Here is an 11,353-nt window from a genome sequence, read left to right as displayed (position 1 = left end):
TCTCTTCCTCCCTACCTCACATGCCTTCCATCCTTAAACCTGAGGTAGTGAGAAAAAACCCATCCTTTTCCAAAGTCTAAGCCTTGTAGGAAAGAAGAGGTGGGGAGCCCTGCAAACCCAGTGGTCTGTAGAGGGAAGGTAAGTGGGAAGGTCAGAGTTCTTCATGACTATGATTCACTCTTATCTCTTATCAAGCACTTTAAACTTTTTATTAGAATCACAGTCTCCAAGTCCTTTGCCACCCCTCACCATCACCCCCTCACATTACCCCCCATTTTCAGATGGACATGACCTGGGAATCTGAGGGTGCCCTGGACATGGTACCCACTCGCTATAGAATCCTTCCTAGGTCTAAGCTGCCTCTGACCTTGCCTACTTCTCCCAGGTACTATCCAACCCCTGAGGCAACCATGGCCTATGGAATCAATGCTTCCAGTGAAGAACAGCTCAACACCTCCACAGCAAAAGCAGGTCTCGATTCATGACAACAGGCAAGGAACTTCCTTGCTCCTGGTGCAGCTTTTTCTTTTTTAGATCCTGTTCCCTAAGAAATAAGCCTTGTTTCTCTACTGCTTTTAGTCTTAAGAGGGGAAAGGCAGCTATTACTAGAGTTTCATTGTCTGTAAGACTCTGTCCCAGATTAGGGGTCTGGTATCTTGTCACCCTGCTTATTTAACTTATGTGCAGAGTACATCATGAGAAATGCTGGGCTGGAAGAAGCACAAGCTGGAATCAAGATTGCCAGGAGAAATATCCATAACCTCAGATATGCAGATGACACCACCCTTATGGCAGAAAGTGAAGAGGAACTAAACAGCCTCTTGATGAAAGTGAAAGAGGAGAGTGAAAAAGTTGGCTTAAAGCTCAACATTCAGAAAACGAAGATCATGGCCTCTGGTCCCATCACTTCATGGGAAATAGATGGGGAAATAGTGGAAACAGTGTCAAACTTTGTTTTTCTTGGCTCCAAAATCACTGCAGATGGTGACTGCAGCCATGAAATTAAAAGACGCTTACTCCTTGGAAGGAAAGTTATGACCAACCTAGATAGCATATTCAGAAGCAGAGACATTACTTTGCCAACAAAGATCTGTCTAGTCAAGGCTATGGTTTTTCCAGTGGTCATGTATGGATGTGAGAGTTGGACTGTGAAGAAAGCTGAGTGCTGAAGAATTGATACTTTTGAACTGTGGTGTTGGAGAAGACTCTTGAGAGTCCCTTGGACTGCAAGGAGATCCAACCAGTTCATCCTAAAGGAGATCAGTCCTGGGTGTTCATTGGAGGGACTGACGCTGCAGCTGAAACTCCAATACTTTGGCCACCTCATGTGAAGAGTTGACTCATTGGAAAAGACTCTGATTCTGGGAGGGGTTGGGGGCAGGAGGAAAAAGGGACGACAGAGGATGAGATGGCTGGATGGCATCACTGACTCAATGGACATGAGTTTGAGTAAACTCCAGGAGTTGGTGATTGACAGGGAGGCCTGGCATGCTGCAAGTCATGGGGTCGCAGAGTTGGACACGACTGAGCATCTGAACTGAACTGAACTGAATGTGGGGATTAGACGCTGAGAGCTTCCTGGAAAGGAAGGTCCAGGGAAATACTCTCCAAAACAGGGCAAAGGTGGATCTCTGCCTGAGGGTCCCATGCCTTAGTGGGTAGTAGAGCTGGGAGGACACCTTCAACTACACAAGGGGACTCTGGCACTTGGCTCACAGTGTTCCTCTCTACCCTAACTTCTGCCTCCATTCTGGGTGATTACACTGTCCAAATGGATAACCCAACCAGGCCACTGACCCCTCCTCATCTCTAGGAACCATCATCTTCTTCCCTTTTAACCAGCTATTCCATGGATCTTCCCACTGCCCAGAGTTCTTTCTGCTGTCTTCTTAATCATTCTACTGTCTGACCATCGAACTAGTCCCTCAGTTCATCCTTCTGGTTCTCTACTCCCAGACAGCTATAACACCGCACATAGCAGGCACTTACTATATTCACTTACCTTTCTGTCTTGTTCATAGACTTCAGAGACTCCTGTCCACAAACCCCTGCACTGTTTCCCAATCTGTCACTCAAACTCTATCTTCCTCACCAAGAATGCTTGGGTTCCCTGGTCCATCTCTTTCTCCATTCTGTGAACCTACACTGTGGACATGGTAACAAAGATGCAGACTCATACACTTGCTGCCCTTGGTCTTGTCCTTATTCCACCACTGAATAACAGAACCAAATACTTGGAATAAACTAACACTCATCTTCATTCCTACAAGATTACTGAGCACTTTGCCATGGGGAAGGGGGTCTACCATAAATCATGGGCTCCCTGCTCTACTGGGGCCTCCCCACTGTCTGGAATCCTACAGTCTCCTCTCCAAGTCCTTTCTGTACAGTCCCTTCCCACAGGTCCTCCCCTTCCACCTCCTCAGGGACTAGGCTCCATGAGTCAGCCTTCAACATCTCCCTGTCTTTTGGCTCCTGCCTGCTCAAATCTCTCTTTTCCCAAGAAATTCATTATTCTTGTACTTCTCTTTAGCTACCTACCTCTCTCTCCTTCTTGTCTAACCCAAGTTTCTCAAAAGGAGAGTCAATACTTGATGCCCAATCGCCTCTATTTTTCTGGACCAGATTTGCCCATATCAGAGCTTCTTCTAAGTATGCCCTCTGTGCCTACAATCCCTGTGACTCCCACACCACTGCAACCCTGCCTGCTCTATAGGATAGAGATGGGGCCCAACCTATCCCAGGAAACATGCTAATCTTGCTCCACTGAATTCAGCAATGTCACCTCAAGCTAAGCACAGATTGAGGTGGAAACTTTCCCAGTTCATTTTAAAATATGATACAAAAACGTGACAGCCCACCAAAAAAGGCAATAAACTCAGAAATGGCAAATAGATTTAATGTAGAGTGTCAACTTCAATTGATTGATAGTGGCTGCCTAGAGCGCTGTGTTGAATAGGTTTCTGAGGATGCACCCTGGCTCGAAGAGAAAGACTGCTGGGATTAGGAATATCTGAAAACACAAGTAAAAGAAAATAAAAAAGTCAATTATATCCACCAATAGGAAGGAATAAAATGCCAAAAGTAGTGTCTTCTCACACTCTCCATGTGATCCTCCAACCCTGGCCTTCCTATAACCACCCAGCTCTTTATCCCACCCCCATGAGCCCTGGCTTCCCCAAAAAATAAGTAGATACCTGAAATCTCACTTGTAGGAGAAACCACAGGCACCAGAACTGCCACTGGCACTGGCACCAGCTCCACCAAGGCCTGCGAAGAGCCCAAACGTGAGAGTGGCTGTCAGGCTGGTGCTGGCACCAAAGTTGCCACCAGCACTGGCACCAGCACTGGCACCACCACTCTCCTGGGCTTTGGCTTTAGCTTCAGCTCCTGCCTGGATACGGGCTTTGGCCCAGGGTCCAATATCAGCTTCATCCCAGTTGCAGGGCCCAGCAGCATTCTCAGAGCCGAGCCCAATGCCCATCTGAGCTCTAATTTCAGCCCTTGCCTTGGCTTCAGCTGCAGCCTCAGCTGCAGCCTTCATATCTGCTTCCATTGCCTCTCGGTACTGAGCTGCCCATTCCTTAGGGTCCTTCTTTTGTACCTACAACAGGAAGAACAACCATCTGAAGGATCTAAATCTGAGCACCAAGTGCCTGCTCTATGCAAATTATGATACCATGCTGCTACTGCTGCTGCTGCTGCTAAGTCGCTTCAGTCGTGTCCGACTCTGTGTGACCCCATAGACGGGAGCCCACCAGGCTCATACCTAATATTTCAGCTCTGCTTTGAAACTTACTATCTCTGTGACCTTGGACATGACACCTAACAACCTCTGAGCCTGAGTATTCTCACTTGCAGTAAGGCAATGACATGTCAGTTGTAAGTATTAAATGATTCAAATAAAGTGTTTGCACATTAATACAGGCTTCAGAATGTTCATGCATGAACCACAGACTGCTCTGCACACAGCCTACCCCAGACAGTGGCACCCCATGCTCTTGGTATGCCAAGCTTGGGCAGTTCTCCAATTACCTTGCAGGCAAACTTGAGGACTTTCATTTTGCTGGTTTCATAATAAGAGCGCAGGCCCCAGAAGAACTCATATTCAGGGGGATTGCTATTAGGGACTCTGACATAGTCCAGGTACCTTGAAAAGAGAGGGTCAAAGCCTTTATGTCTATAAGACCACTAATGGCCCATTCATGCATTTAGGTGGCAAACTCCCCCACTGACTACTGCAGCTTTTCTTCCAATCTTCAGCCCTATCTCACTGACCCTACCCAGCAGCCATGTGGAGGTACAAGGGGCCTGTATAGAGTATTTCTTCATAGGAAGGCCACAAGTTTTGTGCCCCTGTCACAATAACCCAGATTCCTATTGGGTGTATTGCAAATAGAGAAGCCAGTTCTTTAGGCCCCCTGCTCTGAACACACCCCACCAATGGGCTCATCCGTGGCCTGGCTGAACCCTGGTACAGTCCATCCTAGGAAATGACTGTATGGGACAAAACAGTCAACCAAGAGCAGCGGATTCAATGCATACTCTCAAACATTTGTGTGTGAGCATACAGGTATGTGGGCTGGTACAGCTGCGTGAGTGCACACATGTTCTCCAAGGACCAAGAACAGGGTGGGACCTGGCCAGAAAAGTCAGGAGGACTGGGCTTCAGATCCAAATGGGTCCTTTACCAGCCAGGGCCATGTTCAGACTTCTACTCTCTGAGCCCCAGGCTCCTCAACTGATACTGGGGTTGGGATGATGGCAGCTATTCTGCAGAGTAGCTATGAAAATGAAATGAGATGTTCAAGTCAAGACTCCAGGACAGTACATTGCTGCCTAAAGCTACCATTCTATGGCATTTCTTTATGGAAATTAATTTCTATGAATCCCCAGCTAGCATAGTAAAAAGAATCAAGGTATTGAAGTCAGGATTTAAATACAACTCTTCTATCTGCTGCCTGTATAACCCTGAGCAAATTACTTCACCTCTGTCAGTTTCAGTTTCCTCACACATACAATACTGGTGATGACAATCCTTCCCCTGAAGAACTGCTCCAAAGGCATATATGAGAGCACAAGTAGGTCGGTAAACGTGTACTCATGTTCTCTGCCACTACCTCAGGAATAAGCTACCACTTGCATATGCACTTATATAACATGCACAGGCACATGCACATGCACCAGAGCTTTATCACTCATTTCGAAGACAGGCAAAATACATGGAACACAGCAACACCATACAGACTTACTTCTGCTTCACAAACTCATCAGTAATGAGCTTCTTCACATCTCCAAAAAGCGAATGATGTATCCTTACAGTAGAGAATGATAAAATAAATAAATACATACATAACTATATACACAGATAAATATAACTGGGGCTACAGCACTTCCCAGATATGGACAGAGACATTTCCCACATGGAAAAGAAGCTTCCAGCATAAGATGGAAATTCCATAGAAACCCAAGAGTCAGTGACATAAAGCAGAGTTCAGGACCATTTCCCCATCCACCTAGGTCAGAACCCTGGACCCAATCCAGCACCCCCGCCCACCCCACCACACCAGCAGGCTGATGCAATCCTGGGACCATCCTCTCTTGCCAAAGGACAACACGGACAGCAAGTGCTGACAGAGTCCAATCATACCCAGGGCGCAGCCCCAACTTGCGTAGCACCTCCCAGATGACAGCTGCAAGGGGAGGAAAAAGGAAACAGGGATAGAAAATGAACATGTGCAATTCTGACCATGACCCCCCCATCCAGCTGCCAACCCAGCCACTCACCCTCACTGGATCGATTTCCATTCATGAAGATGATGCTAAGAAGCACCATGAGGAGACCGAGCTTTGGTGAGTCCTTGGTCCTAGGAGAATAATGGGACAGAGAGAAGGTTTACATCCAGCAGCCATCTGCAAAAAAAAACTCACTAGCCAGCTCACTAGGCTAGCTTTTCCCAGATTCTTCAAATATGGGAGAATTCTGCCCAGTCTATGCTTCAAGCTCTATGTATCCTGGGTAAGGCACTTAAGATTTTGAGCCTAGTCTCCTATTCATAAAATGGGAAAAACACATCCTTCTCTTCCTGTGTTGCTGAGAGAATAGAAGAATGGTATGATCTGAGCACCCAGTCAACTCTGAGTCCCTTCTTACTCCCCTAGACCCATCAGTTTCAAGAAAATTCTAGGCATAGCCCCACTGATGCCCCTGCCCATCGAGCACCATGATCCACTCATACCAGGAAGCCCTCCTGTGAGAACTATTCTACCAAGGCCAATACGAAGAGACAAGTTATGACAAGTCTGCTTTCTTGGAAAGCTTCTGGAAAACCAGAAAATCTTACAGTAAGAGTGCTTCTACCCGAGGCTTCTACACGCTACAATCATAATCAGGTACCACTCCTGTGTGCAGGGCTCCAACTATGTGTGGATGATAGAAAAGGGGTCTGGGGTTCTGTCCTTCCTATTTCTTAAGGGGGTATAGGGAGAAGATAGGGATGAACTAGTACCATGAACGAAAGCAGATGCCTCCCTCCCATCCCAGCCCTATCCCAGCTTACGTTCCCAGTATGCCTGCATCAGTGGGCTCTAAGGTGCTGAGAAGAATGTACAAGTGATCATTCTTATCAATCTCCTTTAATTGGATCCCAAAAACCTGTGGATGGGGAGAACAGTTTGTGAGACCACATAATTCAGCTTCCTTGGCATCCCATAGCTCCCCATGTACTCAGGAGTCTGTGTGTGTGTATATGCTTGTATGTGTGTGTGTATGTGTGTGTGCATGTGAAATCAGTGAGATAATGCACATAAAGCAATTAGCTGAGTGGCCAGCACACAGCAAACAGACAACAAATGCATTACTGTTATTGTCATCTTTGTGATCAGTGGAATCCAGGGAGCCAGAGAGTGGGTAAAGAAATTGAGAAGTGAGTATCTGAAGTACATTACAGGACTGTCCAGCAGTGGACAGAGCCAAGACTAAGCTGGGTAGCTTGGGTTCTAGCTGTGCTTTTACCATGGACTTGCTGTGTGACCTCAAGCTAGTCTATGCCCCTTGCTAGGCCACTGTCTTCCCATCTGCACAGTGATGGGGCTGGATTAGTCTCTGTGGTGCCCCCCAGAAGAGACATGTACACCTTTGTTTGATTCAAGGTTTCCCCATTGCACCCATCCCCCAGGTCTGCCCCTTCACCTTCTCCAAGGAATAGCCTGCTCGTTCAATGATTTCAGGGTACACATCAGTGTATTCTTTGATGATGTCCTTCAGCATGTCTGCAAGGGGAGAGTGTTGCGAGCACCTGGGCTGAAGTGAAGCCAAGTGGCCCCCATACCCAAACTATACACCCTTTACCAACCCTGCTGTGGGTAGCACAAACAGGTTCTGAGCTAGTGAACAGAGATGCTACTACTGCCAAATTAGAACTTTGAGAGGGCATAAGTGGAAGCAAGAGAGCAAGAAATGCCCTCAGCATGTGGGGGACAGGGCAATGGAGGGCAGAGCTGGAGGAAGGAAGGGGTTAGTAGGACTCTACCTGAGCGTTTGATGGGAATCTTTGTCTGGTCTTTAACCAACAGGTACTTCACCAAATCGTTTGCCTGGGAGAAGTGGAAAAGATGGAAAGATCAAAATGTGTTTGCAAAAAACTTGACACAATGGCAGAGAAGAAGGCAGGCAAAGCAGAGAATAATGCAGAGTGGAGAGGACAGGGTTCTTACCCTCCCTTGCAAAAGGGCCACATCCCGGGGTGGTGGTGCTTCAGGCTCTTGGGATGACTGGAGCTTGGCAGCTCTGCGGCGAGCCTTGCCCCTACGGGCCTTGGGTGATCTCAGAGAAAGCAATGCTCTCCGGGCCCAAGCAGCCAACCGAGTCCTTGATGCCCTGCGGGCCCAAAATGCTATGGGGCCCCTTGAAGCCCTGCGGGCCATTGAAGCCATTAGGGCCTTTGAGATCCTTCGGCCACTTGTGGTTCCAGAAGCCTGACTCTGATCACTGCTGCCATCCTCTTCCCCATTCAGATGTTTCACCTGCATCAACAGAGAGCAAACACAACATTGCCAGATGAAACAGATGGTCCTTTTTCCTTCATCTTCTCTCTTCCAGAAGTCCCCTCTAATCCCACCCTTGTAGTAACAGCCCGACTCACTAGATATTGGCCATGTTGAGTCTTGGATTCATCTTTCACTGGTTTCCAAGTAGGAGTTTCATCTTCCCACCAGGACAGGAGCAACCCAAGTGTAAAGCCTGAGGCTTCTCCTCTTCCTGTGTCCACCACTGATTCTGTTTATATCACCCTGGACAAGTCACTCCACCTCTCTGGGACTCAACTTCCTTCTCTACAAAACTAGATCACTTTCAGGATTTAATGAGATAACCTGTGTGAATATGCCTAGCTCAAGCCCTTGACATATGGTAAGCTACTACGTAAACATAAACTGCATTTTGTTTAGATTTCAGCTATGTGTATTCCTATCTCATGTCCAGTCTATGAGCTTTCTGAAGACAGGAATTATAACAAATTCTTCTTTGTGTCCCCCCACAGCTATTATGAGGAGAGGGAACCAACCTTCTAAAGGTTTACAGAACCAGGAACCAACTAAGAGAAGTAGAAAAGCAAAGATCTTACCTTTCGGGCTTTCTTGGCCTTGATCTTGGGCCGGGTATCCTGATTCTCCTGAGCCTGACCAGCTGCACCCTCAGGCTCAGGTTCATCTGCCAGAGCCTGAGAGGCAGTAGACTCAGTCTCCAGGGTCTTTGTATTGACCTTTGTATCAGCCACAGAGCTAACCTTTTTGGTCTCAGTAGCAGGCACTGTCACAGCCTGAGGGTCAGTATGCTGCATGTTGGTGTCAGCTGCCAGACTCTTCTTTTTGGCTGCTAGAAACTGGGTATCGGTCAGCTTAGTGGTAGGTGAAGCCTGAGTGGCAGATACCTCCTGAGCCTCAGTGGCCTTTGAGACGCCTGCAGCATTTGAGATCTTCGTGGCCTTTGAGACCTCTGGTGTCTTTGAGCCCTTCGGTGTTTCTGAGGCCTCTAAGTTCTGGGTCACTGTCAGTACGGTCTGCATCTTCAAGCCAGGGTCCTCTTCTGAAGTTTCAGCCTGCAAGATGAAGCAGGGAAGCTCACAAACTTTCTCCCCACCCCTAGTTAAGCAAATGGCTCCAAAATTCCAGGGCCTCACTTCTCTTACCTATACTAATTCCTATTTGTGGTGTGCTCTGACCACTTCTGCCCAACAAGGCCTCTCCTGAGCAGAAAAGGGGCGGGCCCACTCTCCCTCTAGCGTTGCTTCCTCCCTCCTTCCTTCCCTCCTCCTTCCCTCTACTTGGGGGAGGGGGGCAGCACCCAAGCAAGGAGGTAGGTGGAGAAGGATTAGGATGGGAGGGGAGGTGCCAAGGGATTGGGGGCAGCAACAAGAGCTGGAGAGCAAAAGCAGCTAGGGAGAGGGCAGAAGGGCTTACCTGGAAGCGGGTTGGACCCGTACCACTCTCGCTTGTGTCAGACATGTCTCAAGTCGGCCTGGCAAGAGCTGAGCCTGAAGGGGAGAAAGCCTGGGTCAAGAGGCAAACCCACTGAACGTCTTCTCTCCCGCTCTGCCTGGAGGCTGATCCCCATCCAATCCCAAACCCTCCCACGCCCCCCCCCCCACCCAAAGACTTCGTTCTCAAATTCAGTATTCCAGAACGTCTAGGTCTCAATTCTCTGCAGCCGCACCCTCCCCTTCTCCAGGAAGATGTGCCAGCGCGGCAGCCCTGAGGACCCCGCCCCCTTCCCCAGTGCACCCCCCTCCCCAGCCGCAAGTCGACAATGCGCATGCGCATCCGTTGCAGGGCCCATCTCAGCCCCACCCGCTTTCCCAGCAGAAGCCCTTTCTTTGATGTCCACCCTGCACATGCGCACTCTGCAGCTGGTGTCTCTCCAAGCTGGCCCTTCTCTACACGCCCCTTTCTAGCGATCCATAGTGCGCATGCGTAATAGTCGAGGACTCAGTCCAACACCTTTTTTCCAACACGCCCCTCTCCAAGTTCATAGTATCATTCGGTCCCGCCCCCTCCCCAACAAACCTCACTCTCAAATTGTCGTAGTGTCCGTTAGTCCTGACTCCTCCCCTACTGAATACACCCCAAGTCCAGAACACCGCCTGGTCCCGCCCTTTTTCATAATATGCCCCCCCTCCAAACAGTGCCCAAGTGCATCTTGGTTCTTCCCCGTCCCTAATACACCCCCTCCTCAAATCAGTACTGAGCTAGTGATTCCATCTTTAGGCCCAGCCAAACAGGGTCCGGTCCCCTCCCTTCCTGACTGGATGGATCCGGTACGATCCGGTCCTTTAGAGTAGGATTTCTGCATATCCCAGAGGGTGGGGCAGATCCCTCCCGGGCTCAGATCCAGGGCTGCTCACCTCGTCCTTCTACAATTCCTGAGTGCGTCCACTCCCTCTGAGCCCCTCATAAACTCAGAGACTTCCCTCTCCGCTCCAGGCCGGAAGTGGCCCCGCCCCTTTCCGCCTCCCTAGGGGGGCCTCCGTCTGCCCTTCCCCCGCTCCCTACTCCTCATTCCTTATCCCCCACTTCGTACCAGTCCGTATTCCCTCTGCCTTGATCCCCGCTCCCTAGTTCTCCATTGACTTTCCTATTTACCCCACAGGATTCCTTATTTCCATTCCTCACACCATCCTCCTTCATGTTACTACTGCACTCCCTCCCCTAGTATTCCTTAACCATTCTCTACACTCCCCTATTTTCTTTTCTGAATTTCCAGTTCCCCTCAGCATTCCCCTTCCCCCTCATATTCCCCATTCACCATTCAACACGCCCAGTTCCCAGTTTTTCTCCCCTCCCTTCCTCAACTACTCTCTGCTCTCCAGTCCATAAACCTACTACTCTCTTGGTCGTCTTCGTTGCCTAAATCCCAGTCCAAGTAACCTCTCCCCTAGCTGCAGTGGTGCAGTAAAAATTGCCCACCTGCCTGGCTCTATGTTCGAGAGGACTGGAACTACTGTCTGGAAAACCTCAATCTCAACGTCCCTCACCTTGTCCTCCAGCGAGTCCGGAATTTGTCTTCCGTCTCTTAGTCCCTCTGGAAGTCAGCGTCCTGGACTAGAGCTGCAGACAGCCCAGCCCAGCCCCTTTCCGCAGCCCCCTGCCACCCCCCTTCTCCTTCCTCGGGGGGTGGGGCAATGGGGCCCAGCTCAGGGCTGTCTGACGCCAAAGCCCGTGTTTATGCCACTGTACCAGGCTCGGTCTGAAGCCATTCCAAACCAAAACCACCGCCTCAAAGCGATTCATTCATTGAATATATTTATTTTTATATCTTTATTTTTGTTTATTGCAAAAGTAATGTAGTTGTGAAATT

At 49.0% G+C, this 11,353-nt stretch overlaps 1 protein-coding gene and 1 non-coding gene across 4 annotated transcripts; both read right to left on the bottom strand.

Annotated features, from left to right (window-relative positions):
* Nucleotides 1-2,878: 2,878 nt before the first annotated feature.
* MAGED2 (MAGE family member D2) lies at nt 2,879-11,146 on the bottom strand. 3 transcript variants are annotated; one of them, XM_061410259.1, is made up of 13 exons: nt 11,031-11,146; nt 9,460-9,533; nt 8,625-9,098; nt 7,717-8,025; nt 7,533-7,596; nt 7,193-7,272; nt 6,561-6,655; nt 5,788-5,867; nt 5,651-5,693; nt 5,253-5,315; nt 4,036-4,150; nt 3,198-3,604; nt 2,879-3,013 (listed from the first exon to the last, which is right to left on the bottom strand). In XM_061410259.1, exons 2-12 carry the CDS (start codon nt 9,502-9,504, stop codon nt 3,206-3,208), a joined length of 1,767 nt encoding a protein of 588 aa, XP_061266243.1. In that variant the 5' UTR covers nt 9,505-9,533; nt 11,031-11,146; the 3' UTR covers nt 2,879-3,013; nt 3,198-3,205. The 3 variants fall into 3 exon arrangements, with proteins under 3 accessions (XP_061266243.1, XP_061266242.1, XP_061266244.1); XM_061410258.1 differs by lacking the exon at nt 11,031-11,146 and adding an exon at nt 10,401-10,505; XM_061410260.1 differs by lacking the exon at nt 11,031-11,146 and adding an exon at nt 9,648-9,748.
* Nucleotides 4,312-4,439, bottom strand: LOC133243615 (small nucleolar RNA SNORA11). The gene has a single exon (XR_009735165.1). It is a non-coding gene; the product is annotated as a small nucleolar RNA SNORA11 (small nucleolar RNA).
* Nucleotides 11,147-11,353: the final 207 nt, after the last annotated feature.

The sequence above is a fragment of the Bos javanicus genome, chromosome X (genome assembly GCF_032452875.1).
Source record: "Bos javanicus breed banteng chromosome X, ARS-OSU_banteng_1.0, whole genome shotgun sequence".
Classification (NCBI taxonomy): domain Eukaryota; kingdom Metazoa; phylum Chordata; class Mammalia; order Artiodactyla; family Bovidae; genus Bos; species Bos javanicus.
The sequence above is the reverse complement of the archived record's forward strand: the minus strand, read 5'-3'. Positions and strand labels throughout refer to the sequence as shown.

What these genes read in the sequence shown, in the direction of transcription:
- MAGED2 (XM_061410259.1), bottom strand. Translation starts at nt 9,504, where the DNA reads ATGTCTGACACAAGCGAGAGTGGTACGGGTCCAACCCGCTTCCAG. An exon ending in TGGCCCTTTTGCAAGGGAGG is followed by an intron (nt 7,597 to 7,716) that starts GTAAGAACCCTG and finishes CACTTCTCCCAG; the next exon opens with GCAAACGATTTGGTGAAGTA. An exon ending in CAGGCTATTCCTTGGAGAAG is followed by an intron (nt 6,656 to 7,192) that starts GTGAAGGGGCAG and finishes CCCCATCCACAG; the next exon opens with GTTTTTGGGATCCAATTAAA.